Source organism: Mobula hypostoma, chromosome 12, assembly GCF_963921235.1.
Source record: "Mobula hypostoma chromosome 12, sMobHyp1.1, whole genome shotgun sequence".
Taxonomy (NCBI): domain Eukaryota; kingdom Metazoa; phylum Chordata; class Chondrichthyes; order Myliobatiformes; family Myliobatidae; genus Mobula; species Mobula hypostoma.
Genome location: NC_086108.1, coordinates 113325576 through 113347443, shown reverse-complemented (window position 1 = coordinate 113347443; position 21868 = coordinate 113325576). Strand labels below are relative to the sequence as shown.

The following is a 21868-nucleotide window of genomic DNA, read 5'->3' as shown; positions in this document are numbered from 1 at the left end:
ATGTTCCTATGTTGTACTGCTCTCTGTTCCTGTTCTGTACCATTCTGTATTCCTGTTCTGTATTGTTCTGTGTTTCTGTTCAGTAGTGTTCTCTGTTCATGTTCCGTACTGTTCTCTGTTCCTGTTCTATACTGTTTTGTGTTCCTGTTCTGTACTGTTTTGTGTTCCTGTTCTGTACTGTTCTGTGTTTCTGTGCTGCAGTGTTCTCTGTTCCTGTTCTGTACTTTTATCTGTTCCTCTTCTCTACTGTTCTCTGTTCCTTTTCTGTACTGTTCTGTGTTCCTGTGTTGTACTGTTCCGTATTCCTGTTCTGTACTGTTCCGTGTTCCTGTTCTGTACTGTTCTGTGTTCCTGTCCTGTACTGTTCTGTGCTGTCCCATGTTCCTGTTCTGTACTGTTCTGTGTTCCTGTTCTGTACTGTTCTGTGTTCGTGCTCTGTACTGTTCTGTGTTCCTGTTGTGTACTGTTCTGTGTTGCTGTTCTGTACTGTTCTGTGTTCATGTTCTGTACTGTTCTCTGTTCCTGTGTTGTACTGTTCTGTGTTCCTGTGTTGTACTGTTCTGATTTCCTGTTCTGTACTGTTCTGTGTTCCTGTTCTGTACTGTTCTATGTTCCCGTTCTGTACTGTTCTGTGTTCCTGTTCTGTACTGTTCTGTGTTCCTGTTCTGTACTGTTCTATGTTCCTGTTCTGTACTGTTCTGTGTTCACGTTCGGTACTATTCTGCATTCCTGTTCTGTACTGTTTTGTGTTCCCATTCGGTACTGTTCTGTGTTCCCGTTCGGTAATGTTCTGTGTTTCTGTTCGGTACTGTTCTATGTTGTTGTGTTGTACTGTTCTGTGTTCCTTTTCTGTACTGTTCTGTGCTCCTTTGCTGTACTGATATGTTTTCCTGTTCTGTACTGTTCCATGTTCCTGTTCTGTGCAGTTGAGTGTTGCTGTTCTGTGCTGCTCTCTGTTCCTGTTCTGTACTGCTCTCTGTTCCTGTTCTGTAATGCTCTGTGTTCCTGTGTTGTACTGTTCTGTGTTCCTGTGTTGTACTGTTCTGTGTTCCTGTTCTGTACTGTTCTGTGTTCCTCTTCTGTACTGTTCTGTGTGTCTGCTCTGTTGTGTTCTTTGTTGCTTTTCCATACTATTCTGTGTTCCTGTTCTGTACTGTTCTGTGTTCCTGTTCTGTACTGTTCTGTGTTTCTGTTCTGGAATGTTCTCTGTTCCTGTTCCGTAATGTTCTCTGTTCCTGTTCTCTACTGTTCTCTGTTCCTGTGTTGTACTGTTCTGTGTTCCTGTTCTGTACTGTTCTGTGTTCCTGTGTAGTACTGTTCTCTGTTCCTGTTCTGTTCTGTACTGTTCTGTGTTCCTGTGTTGTACTGTTCTGTGTTCCTGTTCTGTACTGTTCTATGTTCCTATGTTGTACTGCTCTCTGTTCCTGTTCTGTACCATTCTGTATTCCTGTTCTGTACTGTTCTGTGTTCCTGTTCTGTATTGTTCTATGTTTTTGTTCTGTTGTGTTCTCTGTTCATGTCCCACACTGTTCTCTGTTCCTGTTCTGTACTGTTTTGTGTTCCTGTTCTGTACCATTCTGTATTCCTGTTCTGTACTGTTCTGTGTTCCTGTGTTGTACTGTTCTGTGTTCCTGTTCTGTACTGTTCTATATTCCTGTGTTGTATTGTTCTGTGTTCCTGTTCTGTTCTGTTCTATGTTCCTATGTTGTACTGCTCTCTGTTCCTGTTCTGTACCATTCTGTATTCCTGTTCTGTATTGTTCTGTGTTTCTGTTCTGTAGTGTTCTCTGTTCATGTTCCGTACTGTTCTCTGTTCCTGTTCTGTACTGTTTTGTGTTCCTGTTCTGTACTGTTCTGTGTTTCTGTGCTGCAGTGTTCTCTGTTCCTGTTCTGTACTTTTATCTGTTCCTCTTCTCTACTGTTCTCTGTCCCTTTTCTGTACTGTTCTGTGTTCCTGTGTTGTACTGTTCCGTATTCCTGTTCTGTACCCTTCTGTGTTCCTGTTCTGTACCCTTCCGTGTTCTTGTTCTGTACTGTTCTGTGTTCCTGTTCTGTACTGTTCCGTGTTCCTGTTCTGTACTGTTCTGTGTTCCGGTCCTGTACTGTTCTGTGCTGTCCCATGTTCCTGTTCTGTACTGTTCTGGGTTCCTGTTCTGTACTGTTCTGTGTTCGTGCTCTGTACTGTTCTGTGTTCCTGTCGTGTACTGTTCTGTGTTGCTGTTCTGTACTGTTCTGTGTTCCTGTTCTGGACTGTTCTGTGTTCATGCTCTGTACTGCTCTGTGTTCCTCTTCTCTACTGCTCCGTTTTCCTGTTCTGTACTGTTCCGTGATCCTGTTCTGTACTGTTCTCTGTTCCTGTTCTGTACTGTTCTATGTTCCTGTTCTGTACTGCTCTATGTTCCTGTTCTGTACTGTTCTCTGTTCCTGCACTGTACTGTTCTGTGTTCCTGTTCTGTTCTGTACTGTTCAGTGTTGATGTTCTGTACTGTTCTCTGTTCCTGTTCTGTACTGTTCTATATTCCTGTTCTGTTCTGTTCTGTGTTCGTTGTCTGTGGTGTTCCACGTTCCTGTTCTGTACTGTTCCGTGTTGCTGTTCTGCACTGTTCCGTGTTCCTGTTTTGTACTGTTCTGTGTTCCTGTGTTGTACCATTCTATGTTCATGTTCTGTAGTTTTCTGTGTTCTTGTTCTGTACTGTTCTATGTTCCTGTGTTGTTCTGTTCTCTGTTCCTGTTCTGTACTGTTCTGTGTTCCTGTTCTGTACTGTTCTTTACTGTTCTGTGTTCCTTTTTTGTCCTGGTCTGTGTTCCTCTTCTGTTCTGTTCTCTGTTCCTGTTCTGTACTATTCCCTGTTCCTGTTATGTACATTGCTCTGTTCCTGTTCTGTACTTTGCTCTGTTCCTGTTCTGTACTGTTCTGTGTTCCTGTTCTGTACTGTTCTGTGTTCCTGTTCTGTACTGTTCCGTGTTCCTGTTCTGTACTGCTCTGCGTTCCTGTTCTGTACTGCTGTCTGCTCCTGTTCTGTACTGTTGTCTATTCCTGTTCTGTACGGTTGTCTGTTCATTTTCTGCACTTTTCTGTGTTACTGTTCTGTACTGTTCTCTGTTCCTGTTCTGTACTGTTCTGTGTGTCTGTTCTGGAATGTTCTCTGTTCCTGTTCCGTAATGTTCTCTGTTCCTGTTCTGTACTATTCTGTGTTCCTGTTCTGTACTGTTCTGTGTTCCTGTGTTGTACTGTTCTATATTCCTTTTCTGTGCTGTTCTGTGTTGGTGTTCTGTGGTGTTCCGTATTCCTGTTCTGTTCTGTTCAGTGTTCCTGTGTTGTACTGTTCTGTGTTCCTGTTCTGTACTGTTCTATATTCCTGTGTTGTATTGTTCTGTGTTCCTGTTCTGTTCTATTCTATGTTCCTATGTTGTACTGCTCTCTGTTCCTGTTCTGTACCATTCTGTATTCCTGTTCTGTATTGTTCTGTGTTTCTGTTCAGTAGTGTTCTCTGTTCATGTTCCGTACTGTTCTCTGTTCCTGTTCTATACTGTTTTGTGTTCCTGTTCTGTACTGTTTTGTGTTCCTGTTCTGTACTGTTCTGTGTTTCTGTGCTGCAGTGTTCTCTGTTCCTGTTCTGTACTTTTATCTGTTCCTCTTCTCTACTGTTCTCTGTTCCTTTTCTGTACTGTTCTGTGTTCCTGTGTTGTACTGTTCCGTATTCCTGTTCTGTACTGTTCCGTGTTCCTGTTCTGTACTGTTCTGTGTTCCTGTCCTGTACTGTTCTGTGCTGTCCCATGTTCCTGTTCTGTACTGTTCTGTGTTCCTGTTCTGTACTGTTCTGTGTTCGTGCTCTGTACTGTTCTGTGTTCCTGTTGTGTACTGTACTGTGTTGATGTTCTGTACTGTTCTGTGTTCATGTTCTGTACTGTTCTCTGTTCCTGTGTTGTACTGTTCTGTGTTCCTGTGTTGTACTGTTCTGATTTCCTGTTCTGTACTGTTCTGTGTTCCGGTTCTGTACAGTTCTATTTACCCATTCGGTTCTGTTCTGTGTTCCTGTTCTGTACTGCTCTGTGTTCTTGTTCTGTACTGTTCTATGTTCCCGTTCTGTGCTGTTCTGTGTTCAAGTTTGGTACTGTTCTGTGTTCCCGTTCGGTACTGTTCTGTGTTCCCGTTCGGTACTGTTCTGTGTTCGCGTTCAGTAGTGTTCTGTGTTTCCCTTCGGTACTGTTCTGTGTTGTTGTGTTGTACTGTTATGTGCTCCTTTGCTGTACTGTTCTGTGCTCCTTTGCTGTACTGATATGTTTTCCTGTTCTGTACTGTTCCATGTTCCTGTTCTGTGCAGTTGAGTGTTGCTGTTCTGTGCTGCTCTCTGTTCCTGTTCCGTACTGCTCTCTGTTCCTGTTCTGTAATGCTCTGTGTTCCTGTGTTGTACTGTTCTGTGTTCCTGTGTTGTACTGTTCTGTGTTCCTGTGTGGTACTGTTGTCTTTTCCTGTTCTGTACTGCTCTGTGTTCATTTTGTACTGTTCCGTGTTCCTGTTCTGTACTGTTCAGTGTTCCTGTTCTGTACTGTTCCGTGATCTTGTACAGTACTGTTCGGTGTTCCTGTTCTGTTCTGTTCTATGTTCCTGTTCTGTACTGTTCTCTGTTCCTGCACTGTACTGTTATGTGTTTCTGTTCTGTACTGTTCAGTGTTCATGTTATGTACTGTTCTCTGTTCCTGTGTTGTACTGTTCTGAGTTCCTGTTCTGTACTGTTCTATGTTCCTGTTCTGTACTGTTCTGTGTTCCTGTGTTGTACTGTTCTATATTCCTTTTCTGTGCTGTTCTGTGTTGGTGTTCTGTGGTGTTCCGTATTCCTGTTCTGTTCAGTGTTCCTGTGTTGTACTGTTCTGTGTTTCTGTGCTGCAGTGTTCTCTGTTCCTGTTCTGTACTTTTATCTGTTCCTCTTCTCTACTGTTCTCTGTTCCTTTTCTGTACTGTTCTGTGTTCCTGTGTTGTACTGTTCCGTATTCCTGTTCTGTACCCATCCGTGTTCTTGTTCTGTACTGTTCTGTGTTCCTGTTCTGTACTGTTCCGTGTTCCTGTTCTGTACTGTTCTGTGCTGTCCCATGTTCCTGTTCTGTACTGTTCTGTGTTCCTGTTCTGTACTGTTCTGTGTTCCTGTTCTGTACTGTTCTGTGTTGCTGTTCTGTACTGTTCTGTGTTGCTGTTCTGTACTGTTCTGTGTTCCTGTTCTGGACTGTTCGGTGTTTGTGCTCTATTCTATGTTCCTGTTCTGTGCTGCTGTTCTGTACTGTTCTGTGTTCCTGTACTGTTCTGTGTTCCTGTTCTGTTCTATGTTCCTGTTCTGTGCTCCTGTTCTGTACTGTTCTGTGTTCCTGTGTTGTACTGTCCTCTGTTCCTATTCTGTACTGTTCTGTGTTCCTGTGTTGTACTGTTCTATATTCCTTTTCTGTGCTGTTCTGTGTTGGTGTTCTGTGGTGTTCCGTATTCCTGTTCTGTTCTCTTCCGTGTTCCTGTGTTGTATTATTCAGTGTTCCTCTTCTGTACTGTTCTATATTCCTGTGTTGTATTGTTCTGTGTTCCTGTTCTGTTCTGTTCTATGTTCCTATGTTGTACTGCTCTCTGTTCCTGTTCTGTACCATTCTGTATTCCTGTTATGTACTGTTCTATGTTCCTGTTCTGTACTGTTCCGTTTTCCTGTTCTGTACTTGTTTTCCTGTTCTTGTTCTGTACTGTTCTATGTTCCTGTTCTGTACTGTTCTGTGTTTCTGTTCTGTATTGTTCTGTGTTCCTCTCTTGTACTGTTCTAATTTACTGTTCTGTGTTCCCGTTCAGTTCTGTTGTATGTTCCCTTTTGGTACTGTTCTGTGTTCCCATTCTGTTCTGTTCTGTACTGTTTCCTGTTCCTGTTCGGTACTGTTCTATGTACCCATTCGGTACTGTTTTGTGTTCCACGACGGTGCTGTTCTGTGTTCCCGTTCGGTAATGTTCTGTGTTTCTGTTCGGTACTGTTCTATGTTCCTGTTCTGTGTTCCTGTTCTGTACTGTTCTGTGTTCCTGTTCTGTTCTATGTTCCTGTTCTGTGCTCCTGTTCTGTACTGTTCTGTGTTCCTGTTCTGTACTGTTCTCTGTTCCTGTTCTGTACTGTTCTGTGTTCCTGTGTTGTACTGTTCTATATTCCTTTTCTGTGCTGTTCTGTGTCGGTGTTCTGTGGTGTTCCATATTTCTGTTCTGTTCTCTTCCGTGTTCCTGTGTTGTACTGTTCTGTGTTCCTGTGCTGTACTGTTCTATTTTCTTGTGTTGTATTGTTCGGTGTTCCTGTTCTGTTCTGTTCTATGTTCCTATGTTGTACTGCTCTCTGTTCCTGTTCTGTACCATTCTGTATTCCTGTTCTGTACTGTTCTGTGTTGCTGTTCTGTACTGTTCTGTGTTCCTGTTCTGTACTGTTCTGTGTGTCTGTTCTGTTGTGTTCTTTGTTCCTTTTCCATACTATTCTCAGTTCCTGTTCTGTACTGTTCTCTGTTCCTGTTCTGTACTGTTCTGTGTTCCTGTTCTGGAATGTTCTCTGTTCCTGTTCTGTACTGTTCTCTGTTCCTGTTCTGTACTGTTCTCTGTTGTTGTGTTGTACTGTTCTGTGTTCCTGTTCTGTACCCTTCTGTGTTTTTGTTCTGTACTGTTCTGTGTTCCTGTTCTGTACTGTTCCATGTTCCTGTTCTGTACTGTTCTGTGTTCCTGTTCTGTACTGTTCTGTGTTCCTGTTCTGTACTGTTCTGTGTTGCTGTTCTGTACTGTTCTGTGTTCCTGTTCTGGACTGTTCGGTGTTTGTGCTCTATTCTATGTTCCTGTTCTGTGCTCCTGTTCTGTACTGTTCTGTGTTCCTGTTCTGTTCTATGTTCCTGTTCTGTGCTGTTCCCATTCTGTACTGTTCTGTGTTCCTGTTCTGTACTGTTCTCTGTTCCTGTTCTGTACTGTTCTGTGTTCCTGTGTTGTACTGTTCTATATTCCTTTTCTGTGCTGTTCTGTGTTGGTGTTCTGTGGTGTTCCGTATTCCTGTTCTGTTCTCTTCCGTGTTCCTGTGTTGTATTGTTCAGTGTTCCTCTTCTGTACTGTTCTATATTCCTGTGTTGTATTGTTCTGTGTTCCTGTTCTGTTCTGTTCTATGTTCCTATGTTGTACTGCTCTCTGTTCCTGTTCTGTACCATTCTGTATTCCTGTTATGTACTGTTCTATGTTCCTGTTCTGTACTGTTCCGTTTTCCTGTTCTGTATTGTTTCCTGTTCCTGTTCTGTACTGTTCTATGTTCCTGTTCTGTACTGTTCTGTGTTTCTGTTCTGTATTGTTCTGTGTTCCTCTCTTGTACTGTTCTAATTTACTGTTCTGTGTTCCCGTTCAGTTCTGTTGTATGTTCCCGTTTGGTACTGTTCTGTGTTCCCATTCTGTTCTGTTCTGTACTGTTTCCTGTTCCTGTTCGGTACTGTTCTATGTACCCATTCGGTACTGTTTTGTGTTCCACGACGGTGCTGTTCTGTGATCCTGTTCTGGACTGTTCTGTGTTCCTGTTCTGTTCTATGTTCCTGTTCTGTGCTCCTGTTCTGTACTGTTCTGTGTTCCTGTGTTGTACTGTCCTCTGTTCCTATTCTGTACTGTTCTGTGTTCCTGTGTTGTGCTGTTCTATATTCCTTTTCTGTGCTGTTCTGTGTTGGTGTTCTGTGGTGTTCCGTATTCCTGTTCTGTTCTCTTCCGTGTTCCTGTGTTGTATTGTTCAGTGTTCCTCTTCTGTACTGTTCTATATTCCTGTGTTGTATTGTTCTGTGTTCCTGTTCTGTCCTGTTCTATATTCCTGTGTTGTATTGTTCTGTGTTCCTGTTCTGTTCTGTTCTATGTTCCTATGTTGTACTGCTCTCTGTTCCTGTTCTGTACCATTCTGTATTCCTGTTATGTACTGTTCTATGTTCCTGTTCTGTACTGTTCTGTGTTCCTCTTCTGTACTGTTCTGTGTGTCTGCTCTGTTGTGTTCTTTGTTCCTTTTCCATACTATTCTCAGTTCCTGTTCTGTACTGTTCTCTGTTCCTGTTCTGTGCTGTTCTGTGTTTCTGTTCTGGAATGTTCTCTGTTCCTGTTCCGTAATGTTCTCTGTTCCTGTTCCGTAATGTTCTCTGTTCCTGTGTTGTACTGTTCGGTATTCCTGTTCTGTACCCTTCCGTGTTCTTGTTCTGTACTGTTCTGTGTTCCTGTTCTGTACTGTCCCATGTTCCTGTTCTGTACTGTTCTGTGTTCCTGTTCTGTACTGTTCTGTGTTGCTGTTCTGTACTGTTCTGTGTTGCTGTTCTGTACTGTTCTGTGTTCCTGTTCTGGACTGTTCGGTGTTTGTGCTCTATTCTATGTTCCTGTTCTGTGCTCCTGTTCTGTACTGTTCTGTGTTCCTGTTCTGTTCTATGTTCCTGTTCTGTGCTCCTGTTCTGTACTGTTCTGTGTTCCTGTGTTGTACTGTCCTCTGTTCCTATTCTGTACTGTTCTGTGTTCCTGTGTTGTACTGTTCTATATTCCTTTTCTGTGCTGTTCTGTGTTGGTGTTCTGTGGTGTTCCGTATTCCTGTTCTGTTCTGTTCAGTGTTCCTGTGTTGTACCGTTCTGTGTTCCTGATCTGTACTGTTCTATATTCCTGTGTTGTATTGTTCTGTGCTCCAGTTCTGTTCTGTTCTATGTTCCTATGTTGTACTGCTCTCTGTTCCTGTTCTGTACCATTCTGTATTCCTGTTATGTATTGTTCTGTGTTTCTGTTCTGTAGTGTTCTCTGTTCATGTCCCATACTGTTCTCTGTTCCTGTTCTGTACTGTTTTGTGTTCCTGTTCTGTACAGTTCTGTATTCCTGTTCTGTACTGTTCTGTGTTTCTGTGCTGCAGTGTTCTCTGTTCCTGTTCTGTACTTTTATCTGTTCCTCTTCTCTACTGTTCTCTTTTCCTTTTCTGTACTGTTCTGTGTTCCTGTGTTGTACTGTTCCGTATTCCTGTTCTGTACCCTTCCGTGTTCTTGTTCTGTACTGTTCTGTGTTCCTGTTCTGTACTGTTCCGTGTTCCTGTTTTGTAATGTTCTGTGTTCCTGTTCTGTACTGTTCTGTGCTGTCCCATGTTCCTGTTCTGTACTGTTCTGTGTTGCTGTTCTGTACTGTTCTGTGTTGCTGTTCTGTACTGTTCTGTGTTGCTGTTCTGTACTGTTCTGTGTTTCTGTTCTGTATTGTTCTGTGTTCCTCTCTTGTACTGTTCTAATTTACTGTTCTGTGTTCCCTTTCAGTTCTGTTGTATGTTCCCGTTTGGTACTGTTCTGTGTTCCCATTCTGTTCTGTTCTGTACTGTTTCCTGTTCCTGTTCGGTACTGTTCTATGTACCCATTCGGTACTGTTTTGTGTTGCACGACGGTGCTGTTCTGTGATCCTGTTCTGGACTGTTCTGTGTTCCTGTTCTGTTCTATGTTCCTGTTCTGTGCTCCTGTTCTGTACTGTTCTGTGTTCCTGTGTTGTACTGTCCTCTGTTCCTATTCTGTACTGTTCTGTGTTCCTGTGTTGTGCTGTTCTATATTCCTTTTCTGTGCTGTTCTGTGTTGGTGTTCTGTGGTGTTCCGTATTCCTGTTCTGTTCTCTTCCGTGTTCCTGTGTTGTATTGTTCAGTGTTCCTCTTCTGTACTGTTCTATATTCCTGTGTTGTATTGTTCTGTGTTCCTGTTCTGTCCTGTTCTATATTCCTGTGTTGTATTGTTCTGTGTTCCTGTTCTGTTCTGTTCTATGTTCCTATGTTGTACTGCTCTCTGTTCCTGTTCTGTACCATTCTGTATTCCTGTTATGTACTGTTCTATGTTCCTGTTCTGTACTGTTCTGTGTTCCTCTTCTGTACTGTTCTGTGTGTCTGCTCTGTTGTGTTCTTTGTTCCTTTTCCATACTATTCTCAGTTCCTGTTCTGTACTGTTCTCTGTTCCTGTTCTGTGCTGTTCTGTGTTTCTGTTCTGGAATGTTCTCTGTTCCTGTTCCGTAATGTTCTCTGTTCCTGTTCCGTAATGTTCTCTGTTCCTGTTCTGTACTGTTCTGCGTTCCTGTTCTGTACTGTTCTCTGTTCCTGTGTAGTACTGTTCTCTGTTCCTGTTCTGTTCTGTACTGTTCTATATTCCTGTGTTGTATTGTTCTGTGTTCCTGTTCTGTTCTGTTCTATGTTCCTATGTTGTACTGCTCTCTGTTCCTGTTCTGTACCATTCTGTATTCCTGTTCTGTACTGTTCTGTGTTCCTGTTCTGTATTGTTCTATGTTTTTGTTCTGTTGTGTTCTCTGTTCATGTCCCATACTGTTCTCTGTTCCTGTTCTGTACTTTTATCTGCTCCTCTTCTCTGCTGTTCTCTGTTCCTTTTCTGTACTGTTCTGGGTTCCTGTTCCTTACTGTTCTGTGTTCCTGTTCTGTTCTGTGTTCCTGTGTTGTACTGTTCCGTGTCCCTGTTCTATACCCTTCCATGTTCTTGTTCTGTACTGTTCTGTGTTCCTGTTCTGTACTGTTCTGTGTTCCTGTTCTGTACTGTTCTGTGTTCCTGTTCTGTACTGTTCCGTGTTCCTGTTCTGTACTGTTCTGTGTTCCTGTTCTGTTCTATTTCCTGTTCTGTACTGTTCTGTGTTCCTGTTCTGTACTGTTCTATGTTCCTGTGTAGTACTGTTCTCTGTTCCTGTTCTGTACTGTTCTGTGTTCCTGTGTTGTACTGTTCTATATTCCTTTTCTGTGCTGTTCTGTGTTGGTGTTCTGTGGTGTTCCGTATTCCTGTTCTGTTCTCTTGCGTGTTCCTGTGTTGTATTGTTCTGTGTTCCTGTTCTGTACTGTTCTATATTCCTGTGTTGTATTGTTCTGTGTTCCTGTTCTGTTCTGTTCAATGTTCCTATGTTGTACTGCTCTCTGTTCCTGTTCTGTACCATTCTGTATTCCTGTTATGTACTGTTCTATGTTCCTGTTCTGTACTGTTCTGTGTTCCTCTTCTGTACTGTTCTTCGTGTCTGCTCTGTTGTGTTCTTTGTTCCTTTTCCATACTATTCTCAGTTCCTGTTCTGTACTGTTCTCTGTTCCTGTTCTGTGCTGTTCTGTGTTTCTGTTCTGGAATGTTCTCTGTTCCTGTTCTGTAATGTTCTCTGTTCTTGTTTTGTACTGTTCTACATTCCTGTGTAGTACTGTTCTCTGTTCCTGTTCTGTTCTGTTCTCTTCCGTGTTCCTGTGTTGTATTGTTCTGTGTTCCTGTGTTGTACTGTTCTATATTCCTGTGTTGTATTGTTCTGTGTTCCTGTTCTGTTCTGTTCTATATTCCTATGTTGTACTGCTCTCTGTTCCTGTTCTGTACCATTCTGTATTCTTGTTCTGTACTGTTCTGTGTTCCTGTTCTGTATTGTTCTATGTTTTTGTTCTGTTGTGTTCTCTGTTCATGTCCCATACTGTTCTCTGTTCCTGTTCTGTACTGTTTTGTGTTCCTGTTCTGTACAGTTCTGTATTCCTGTTCTGTACTGTTCTGTGTTTCTGTGCTGCAGTGTTCTCTGTTCCTATTCTGTACTTTTATCTGTTCCTCTTCTCTACTGTTCTCTGTTCCTTTTCTGTACTGTTCTGTGTTCCTGGTCCTTACTGTTCTGTGTTCCTGTGTTGTACTGTTCCGTGTTCCTGTTCTATACCCTTCCGTGTTCTTGTTCTATACTGTTCTGTGTTCCTGTTCTGTACTGTTCTGTGTTCCTGCTCTGTACTGTTCCATGTTCCTGTTCTGTACTGTTCCGTGATCCTGTTCTGTGTTCCTGTTCTGTTCTATGTTCCTGTTCTGTACTGTTCTGTGTTCCTGTTTTGTACTGTTCTATGTTCCTGTGTAGTACTGTTCTCTGTTCCTGTTCTGCACTGTTCTGTGTTCCTGTTCTGTACTGTTCTGTGTTCCTGCTCTGTACTGTTCCATGTTCCTGTTCTGTATTGTTCCGTGTTCCTGTCCTGTACTGTTCCGTGTTCCTTTTCTGCACTGTTCCGTGTTCCAGTGTTGTACTGTTCTCTGTTTGTGTTCTGTACTTTTCTCTGTTCCTGTTCTGTACTGTTGTATGTTCCTGTTCTGTACTGCTCCGTGTTCCTTTTCTGTACTGTTCCCTTTTCCTGTTCTGTACTGTTCTGGGTTACTATTCTGTACTTTTCTCTGTTCCTGTTCTGTACTGTTCTGTGTTCCTGTGTTGTACTGTTCTATATTCCTGTTCTGTACTGTTCTGTGTTCATGGTCTGTGCTGTTCCGTGTTCCTGTTCTGTACTGTTCCGTGTTGCTGTTCTGCACTGTTCCATGTTCCTGTGTTGTATTGTTCTCTGTTCCTGTTCTGTGCTGTTCTATGTTCCTGTGTTGTATTGTTCTGTGTTCCTGTGTTGTACTGTTCTATATTCCTGTGTTGTATTGTTCTGTGTTCCTGTTCTGTTCTGTTCTATATTCCTATGTTGTACTGCTCTCTGTTCCTGTTCTGTACCATTCTGTATTCTTGTTCTGTACTGTTCTGTGTTCCTGTTCTGTATTGTTCTATGTTTTTGTTCTGTTGTGTTCTCTGTTCATGTCCCATACTGTTCTCTGTTCCTGTTCTGTACTGTTTTGTGTTCCTGTTCTGTACAGTTCTGTATTCCTGTTCTGTACTGTTCTGTGTTTCTGTGCTGCAGTGTTCTCTGTTCCTATTCTGTACTTTTATCTGTTCCTCTTCTCTACTGTTCTCTGTTCCTTTTCTGTACTGTTCTGTGTTCCTGGTCCTTACTGTTCTGTGTTCCTGTGTTGTACTGTTCCGTGTTCCTGTTCTATACCCTTCCGTGTTCTTGTTCTATACTGTTCTGTGTTCCTGTTCTGTACTGTTCTGTGTTCCTGCTCTGTACTGTTCCATGTTCCTGTTCTGTACTGTTCCGTGATCCTGTTCTGTGTTCCTGTTCTGTTCTATGTTCCTGTTCTGTACTGTTCTGTGTTCCTGTTTTGTACTGTTCTATGTTCCTGTGTAGTACTGTTCTCTGTTCCTGTTCTGCACTGTTCTGTGTTCCTGTTCTGTACTGTTCCATGTTCCCGCTCTGTACTGTTCCATGTTCCTGTTATGTATTGTTCCGTGTTCCTGTTCTGTACTGTTCCGTGTTCCTTTTCTGCACTGTTCCGTGTTCCAGTGTTGTACTGTTCTCTGTTTGTGTTCTGTACTTTTCTCTGTTCCTGTTCTGTACTGTTGTATGTTCCTGTTCTGTACTGCTCCGTGTTCCTTTTCTGTACTGTTCCCTTTTCCTGTTCTGTACTGTTCTGGGTTACTATTCTGTACTTTTCTCTGTTCCTGTTCTGTACTGTTCTGTGTTCCTGTGTTGTACTGTTCTATATTCCTGTTCTGTACTGTTCTGTGTTCATGGTCTGTGCTGTTCCGTGTTCCTGTTCTGTACTGTTCCGTGTTGCTGTTCTGCACTGTTCCATGTTCCTGTGTTGTATTGTTCTCTGTTCCTGTTCTGTGCTGTTCTATGTTCCTGTGTTGTATTGTTCTGTGTTCCTGTGTTGTACTGTTCTATATTCCTGTGTTGTATTGTTCTGTGTTCCTGTTCTGTTCTGTTCTATATTCCTATGTTGTACTGCTCTCTGTTCCTGTTCTGTACCATTCTGTATTCTTGTTCTGTACTGTTCTGTGTTCCTGTTCTGTATTGTTCTATGTTTTTGTTCTGTTGTGTTCTCTGTTCATGTCCCATACTGTTCTCTGTTCCTGTTCTGTACTGTTTTGTGTTCCTGTTCTGTACAGTTCTGTATTCCTGTTCTGTACTGTTCTGTGTTTCTGTGCTGCAGTGTTCTCTGTTCCAGTTCTGTACTTTATCTGTTCTTCTTCTCTACTGTTCTCTGTTCCTTTTCTGTACTGTTCTGTGTTCCTGTTCCTTACTGTTCTGTGTTCCTGTTCTGTGTACCTGTGTTGTACTGTTCCGTGTTCCTGTTCTATACCCTTCCGTGTTCTTGTTCTATACTGTTCTGTGTTCCTGTTCTGTACTGTTCTGTGTTCCTGCTCTGTACTGTTCCATGTTCCTGTTCTGTACTGTTCCGTGATCCTGTTCTGTACTGTTCTGTGTTCCTGTTCTGTTCTATGTTCCTGTTCTGTACTGTTCTGTGTTCCTGTTCTGTGATGTTCTATGTTCCTGTGTTGTACTGCTCCATGTTCCTGTTCTGCACTGTTCTGTGTTCCTGTTCTGTACTGTTCTGTGTTCCTGCTCTGTACTGTTCCATGTTCCTGTTCTGTATTGTTCCATGTTCCTGTCCTGTACTGTTCCGTGTTCCTTTTCTGCACTGTTCCGTGTTCCAGTGTTGTACTGTTCTCTGTTTGTGTTCTGTACTTTTCTCTGTTCCTGTTCTGTAGTGTTGTATGTTCCTGTTCTGTACTGCTCCGTGTTCCTTTTCTGTACTGTTCCCTTTTCCTGTTCTGTACTGTTCTGTGTTCCTATTCTGTACTTTTCTCTGTTCCTGTTCTGTACTGTTCTGTGTTCCTGTGTTGTACTGTTCTATATTCCTGTTCTGTACTGTTCTGTGTTCGTGGTCTGTGCTGTTCTGCGTTCCTGTTCTGTACTGTTCCATGTTGCTGTTCTGCACTGTTCCATGTTCCTGTGTTGTATTGTTCTCTGTTCCTGTTCTGTGCTGTTCTATGTTCCTGTGTTGTATTGTTCTGTGTTTCTGTTCTGTTCTATGTTCCTGTGTTGTACTGTTCTCTGTTCCTGTTCTGTACTGTTCTGTATTCCTGTTCTGTACCGGTCTGTGTTTCTGTGCTGCAATGTTCTCTGTTCCTGTTCTGTACTTTTATCTGTTCCTCTTCTCTTCTGTTCTCTGTTCCTTTTCTGTACTTTTCTGTGTTCTTGTCCATTACTGTTCTGTGTTCCTGTACCATAGTGTTCTGTGTTCCTGTGTTGTACTGTTCTATATTCCTGTTCTGTGTTCCTGTTTGTACTGTTCCGTGTTCCTGTTCTGTACCCTTCTGTGTTCCTGTTCTGTACTGTTCTGTGTTCCTGCTCTGTAGTGTTCTGTGTTCCTGTTCTGTATTGTTCCGTGTTCCTGTTCTGTACTGTTCCGTGTTCCTGTGTTATACTGTTCTCTATTCATGTTCTGTACTTTTCTCTGTTCCTGTTCTGTACTGTTGTATGTTCCTGTTCTGTACTGCTCCATGTTCCTTTTCTGTACTGTTCCCTTTTCCTGTACTGTGTTCCTATATTGTACTGTTCTCTGTTCCTGTTCTGTACTGTTCTGTGTTCCTGTGTTGTACTGTTCTATATTCCTGTTCTGTACTGTTCTGTGTTCTTGGTCTGTGGTGTTCCACGTTCCTTTTCTGTACTGTTCCGTGTTCCTGTGTTGTACTGTTCTGTGTTCCTGTGTTGTATTGTTCTCTGTTCCTGTTCTGTACTGTTCTATGTTTCTGTGTTGTACCATTCTATATTCATGTTCTGTAGTTTTCTGTGTTCCTGTTCAGTGCTGTTCTATGTTCCTGTGTTGTTTTGTTCTGTGTTCCTGTTCTGTACTGTTGTGTGTTCCTGTTCTGTACTATTCTGTGTTCCTGTTTTGTCCTGTTCTGTGTTCCTCTTCTGTTCTGTTCTCTGTTCCTGTTCTGTACTGTTCCCTGTTGCTGTTCTGTACTGTTCCGTGTTCCTGTTCTGTACTGTTCTGTGTTCCTGTGTTGTACTGTTCCGTGTTCCTGTTCTGTTCTGTTCAGTGTTCCTGTTCTGTTCTGTTCTGTTTTCCTGTTCTGTACTGTTCTGTGTTCTTGTTTTGTCCTGTTCTGTGTTCCTCTCCTGTTCTGTTCTCTGTTCCTGTTCTGTACTGTTCCCTGTTACTGTTCTGTACTGTTTCGTATTCCTGTTCTGTACTGTTCTGTGTTCCTGTTCTGAGCTGTTCCGTGTTCCTGTTCTGTACTGTTCCGTGTTCCTGTTTTGTCCTGTTCTGTGTTCCTCTTCTGTACTGTTCCCTGTTCCTGTTCTGTACTGTTCCATTTTCCTGTTTTGTCCTGTGTTCCTGTTCTGTTCTGTTCTGTGTTCCTGTGTTGTACTGTTCCGTGTTCCTGTTCTGTACTGTTCCGTGTTCCTGTTTTGTCCTGTTCTATGTTCCTGTTCTGTACCGTTCTGTGTTCCTGTTCTGTTCTATTCTATTCTACGTTCTGTGAGAATTTAAAATGAAATGATTACATGAAGAATGTTACACATTCTTCTCTCATCTGGCCTGGCTGGGATGAACTCCTGTTAATGACCTCTGTTATTTACTGTGAACAGAAATGTTTGAGCTTGATGTCAGGAATGGAAGTTTCTGGCGATGAAGTATATATTGATTTCAAACTCCTGCCTTTTGGTGTCTAAATTGGCCTCTGTAAATTTTCCCCAATGCGTGTGAGAGGGGAGCTGATGAGAATGTGGGGAGAATGAAATGGAATCAGTTTAAATGAATGTGGTCAGTACAGACTGATGGGCCAAAAGGTCACTGTGAGTTATCTTTAGATCATGAAGGACTTCTGGAATCGCTTAGTACAGGAAATCAACATCAAAGTTACAGTAAAATTGATTATCATTTATGATAATCATTTATTATTAATTATTTTCCTAGTACATATGTATCGCTGTAGACTATCGTGAGATTAATTTTCTTGTGGCATTTACAGGAAAATAAAGCAATAGAACAACTTAATTTACAATAGACATTACATAAACAAAAAGGTGGTAAATGACCTGTATGCAAAAGAAGACAAACTTTGCAAATATGTAAATAATACTGAGAAGATGGGTTGCTGTCTGTCGGTTGTGGAATCAGTTCAGTGTTGTGGTGAGTCATGTTTTCCACACACCTTCAGGAGTCTGCTTGTTGTAGGGCAGGGATTGTTCCTGAACCCAGTGGTGCAGGACCTGAGGCTCCAGTCGCTCGTGCCGGATGGTAGTTGTGATAAACGGCCTGGCACAGTATGTAACAGTTAGTGTAATCCAGCTTTGAGATCTGTGTTCAATTCCTGACGTCTGGAAGGAGTTTGTATATACGCCGCGTGACCTTGTGGGTTTCCTCTGTGTGCTGCAGTTTCCCACCACATTCTAGAAACGTACCGGTTTGGGTTATTGAGTTGCAGAGTTGGCTATTTTGGTGCTGGGAGTGTGGTGACACACATGGGCTGTCCCCAGTACAATCCTCACTGATTTGCTTTGATGTAAGTGACTGTATTCCGCTGTGTGTATCAAAGTAAAGCTCCTCTCCTTCACCTCTCTCTCTTAAGAGAGCATAGCCTGAATGCTGGGGTCCTTGCTGCTTGATGCTGCTTTTGTGTGGCACTGCTCCTTGTGAATGTCCTCAACTTTGCCTGTGACCGACTGAGCTGTATCCACCACTTTCTGTAGACTTTTCTGTTCCGGGTGATTGGTGTTTTCATCCCGTTCTGTGATGCAGCTAGTCAGGCTACTCACTGCTGTAAATCCTTCCCATTAACATCGACGAGAAGAGAGCATGGCCTCAATCCTTAATGACGGAGGCTGCTTTCCTGTGCCAGTGCTTCTCGTAGATGTTGTACAATATTATCAAAGTCTTGGCTGAGAAAGCATTGAATTTATTGCTGGTTAAAATTTACTTACTGATCATGGTGATGTAGCCTAGATCCTTTCTGGTCTCGATGAAGAGTCTCGCCTGAAATACCAACTTTAATTTCCTTCCATAACCAGCTGAGTCCAACCTGCATTCTGTGTGTGTTTCTCTGAATTTGGGCCATTCTCCCTGCAGAGTGGGCACATTTTCTTTCTGCAAAGCAAGGGCACTGAAAGGTGCTGTGTCAATGTAAATTGTAACAGATTGTTCTTAAGAGCACAATGTTGATATTGAGTTCATACTGTGAGTACAGGTACGGTGAGGCACAGGTAGAGTGAGGTGCAGGTAGAGTGCAGTACAGGTAGACAGAGGTACAGGTAGAGAAGAGTACAGGTATGGTGAGGCACAGGTAGAGTGAGGTAAAGGTCTGATGCGGTACAGGTATGGAGAGTCACAGTAGACTGAGGTACATGTAGACTGAGGTAAAGGTACGGTGAGGTACAGGTACAGAGAGGCACAGGTAGGGTGAGGTAAAAGTCTGATGAGGTACAGGTAGAGTGAGATACAGATATGGAGAGGCACAGGTATGGAGAGTAACAGTAGACTGAGGTGCATGTAGAGTAAGGTAAAACTACGGTGAGGTACAGGTACAGAGAGGCACAGGTACGGTGAGGTACAGATAGGGTGAGGTAAAGGTATGGTAAGGAACAGCTACAGTAAGATATAGGTACAGTGAGATACAGATATGGAGAGGTATAGGTACAAAGAGGCACAGGTATAGAGAGGCACAGGTACAGTGAGGTATAGATAGGGTGAGGTAAGGTTATGGTAAGGAACAGGTATGGTGAGTTACAGTGACAGTGAGGCATGGGTACAGTGAGATACAGGTACAGTGATGTACAGGCACAGTGAGGTACAGGCACGATGAGGTACAGACACGGTGAGGTACAGGTATGGAGAGGTACATGTACAGTGAGGTATAGGTACAGTGAGGAACAGGTACAGTGAGGCACAGGTACAGAGAGGACTAGGTATGGTGAGGCACAGTGAGGTAAAGGTAGGGTGAGGTATTGGTAGAGTAAGGTACGGGTACAGTGAAGTACATGTACTGTGAGGTAAAGCTATGGTGAGATACAGGTACAGTAAGGCAACAGGTACAGTGAGATACAGGTATGGAAAGGTACTGGTACAGTGAGGTACAGGTACGGAGAGGCACAGGTATGAAGAGGCACAGGTATGGAGAGGTAAAGGTATGGTGAGATATAGGTAGAGTACAGTAGAGTTACTGAGAGGTACAGGTATATTGAGGTACGGGTGCAGTGACGTACAGGTACGGTGAGGTAAAGGTACAGTGAGATACAAGTACAGTGAGGTACATGCATGGTGAAGTACAGGTATGGTGTGATACAGGTACAGTGAGGTACTGGCATGGTGAAATACAGGTACAGGTACAGTGAGATACAGGTATGTGAAGTAAAGGTACAGTGAGATACAAGTACAGTGAGGTACAAGCATGGTGAGTTACAGGTATGGTGAGGTACAGGTACCATGAGGTACAAGCACGGTGAGGTACAGGTACCGTGAAGTAAAGGTACGGTGAGCTTCAGGTACAGTGAGATACAGGCATGGTGAGGTACAGGTACAGTGAGATACAGGTACGGTGAGGTACAGGCACAGTGAGGTACGGTGAGGTAAAGGTACAGTGAGGTACAGGCATGGTGAGGTACAGGCACAGTGAGGTACGGTGAGGTAAAGGTACAGTGAGGTACAGGCATGGTGAGGTACAGGCATGGTGAAGTACAGGTATGGTGAGGTACAGGCACAGTGAGGTACAGGCACAGTGAGGTACAGGCATAGTGAGATACAGGCACGGTGAGGTATAGGCATGGTGAGGTACAGGCACAGTGAGGTACAGGTACGGTGAGGTACAGGCATGGTGGGATACAGGCATGGTGAGGTACGGGCATGGTGAGGTACCGGATGGTAAAACACAGGTACAGGTGCAGTGAGGTACAGGTACGGTAATGTACAGGTACAGTGAGGTACAAGTAAGGTGAGGTACAGGTACGGTGTGGTGCAGGCATGGTGACGTACAGGCATGGTGAGACAGGTGCAGTGAGGTACAGATACGGTAAGGTACAGGTACAGTGAGGTACAAGTAAGGTGAGGTACAGGTACGATGAGGTACGGGCATGGTGAGGTACGGGTACGGTGAGGTACAGGTACGGAGAGGTACAGGCATGGTGAGATACAGGCATGGTGAGGTACGGGTACGGTGAGGTACAGGTACAGTGAGGTACCGGATGGTAAAACACAGGTACAGGTGCAGTGAGGTACAGGTACGGTGAGGTACAGGCATGGTGGGATACAGGCACGGTGAGATACAGGTTCTATTAAAAATGTATATAATTGATGTTTTTCTTGCACCAGTGCACAGGTAGACTTGTGCAGAGAATAAACTCCATTTTGTTAAAGTCTGATGGTACAGTAGAGATGTAATGGGCTGAAGGGCCTGTTTTTCTACTCTATGACTCTGATGCAGTAACTGTAACGATTGACTAACCTTGTCTGTTTTCTCTCCAGGAAAAAGCCTCTCTTCCTGGTTGCAATATGCATGGCTGTTGGAATTATACCAGTCCACTCACAAGGTAAGATATTACGCACACTTTTTGCATCTCAGTATCGTGAACGAAAAATGTCAGTGAGAAAAATAGCGAGGACTAAATAATTGCTCAATTAACTGATTTTCCACAAAGCTAAAAGTGTTTCCTATTCTCTCTGAAGTGAGCCAACACACACCAAAGTGTGTTCCAAAGTTACTGGAGGCAGAAGCACACAGCACAATGTTTCAGGAACAGCTTCTTCCCCTCTGCCATCAGATTTCTTCGTGGACTATGAACCCACATACACTACATCACTATTTTTCTTTTTTTTTTGCTCTCTTTTTGCACTATTTATTTAAATTATTTTTAATTATATATAGTACTGTGCAAATATTCAGAGCTATGGTGCCTAAGACTTTAGCACAGTCCTGCATTTTTCAATGTGGAGCTGAGAGCGAGTTTGTAAATCTGGTGGGAGCCAAGAATGTTGGGAATGGTGAGGGCAGAGTGCCGGGGTGGGGGGGGGGGTCACATGGGTGCAGACACACCCAGCCCTGAAACATCAGGCAAGGTTACTTGATTCCAAACAATTGGTTTATTGATCATTACAGAATGTCCCTCTGGCACTTCCCACTCCCTCCCCTCTCTCTTCCCCTTTTCCCAACCGTGATTCCCATCTCCCTGCCCTAGTTCCCCTCTCAGCACATAATAGAGACCCGTAGTAGAATAACAAGTACTATTGACAAAGGAGAATCAGTTGATGTTGTGTGCTTAGGTTTTCCAAAGTCCTTTGACAAGGAGACATATTTGAGGCTGCTTGACCAGTTAAGAGCCCATGATATTACAGGAAAGATACTAGCATGGATAGAACATTGGCTGATTGGCAGGAGGTAAAGAGTGGGAATAAAGGAAGCCTATTTTTAGTCATCTGCCAATGTCTAGTGGTGTTCCACAGGAGTCTGGGTTGGGACCGCTTCTTTTTACGTTATATGGCTGTGGGTAACCTTAGGTAATTTCTAAGTAAGTACATGTTCAGCACAGCATTGTGGGCTGAAGGGACTGTATTGTGCTGTAGGTTTTCTATGTTCTATGTTTCTATATGTCAATGATTTGGATGATGGAATTGATAGTGTTGGAGCAATGTTTGCAGACAATGTGAAGATAGGTGGAGGGGCAGGAAGTTTTGAGGAAGTAGAAAGGCTACAGAAGGACTTGGACAGATTAAGAGAATAGGCAAAGAAGTGGCAGGTAGAATACAATGTCAGGAAGTGTATGGTCACGCACTTCGGTAGAAGAAATGAAATAGTAGACTATTTTCTAAATGGAGAGCAAGTTCAAAAATCTGAGGTGCCAAGGGACTTGAGAATCATTGTTGAGGATTCCCTAAAGGTTAATTTGCTAGTTGAGTCAGTGGTGAGGAAGGCAAGTGCAATGTTAGCATTCATTTCAAGAGGACTAGAAAATAAAAGCAAAGATGTAATATTGAGGCTTTATAAAGCAGTGGTGAGGTCTCACTTGGAGGATTGTGAGCAGTTTTGAGCCTCTTATCTTAGAAAAGATGTGCAGACATCGAAGAGGGCTCAAAGGAGGTTTGTGAAAATAATTCCAGGATTAAAGGGTCATATGAAGAGCGTTTCATGGCTCTGGGCCTGTATTCAACTTAGAAGAATGAGGGGTGATCACATTGAAACCTATTGAATGTTGAAAGGCCTTAATAGAGTGGATGTGGAGAGG

The 21868-nt window shown here is 43.0% G+C and overlaps 1 protein-coding gene across 1 annotated transcript in view; it reads left to right on the top strand.

Moving 5' to 3' along the window:
• LOC134355274 (collagen alpha-1(XXIV) chain-like) overlaps positions 1–21868 on the top strand; it is a 530134-nt gene that overhangs the window by 103580 nt on the left and 404686 nt on the right. Inside the window, exon 2 of the mRNA XM_063065074.1 lies at positions 20115–20179. Within this exon, the coding sequence (XP_062921144.1) occupies positions 20115–20179 (65 nt within the window). The remainder of the gene's footprint in view (positions 1–20114; positions 20180–21868) is intronic.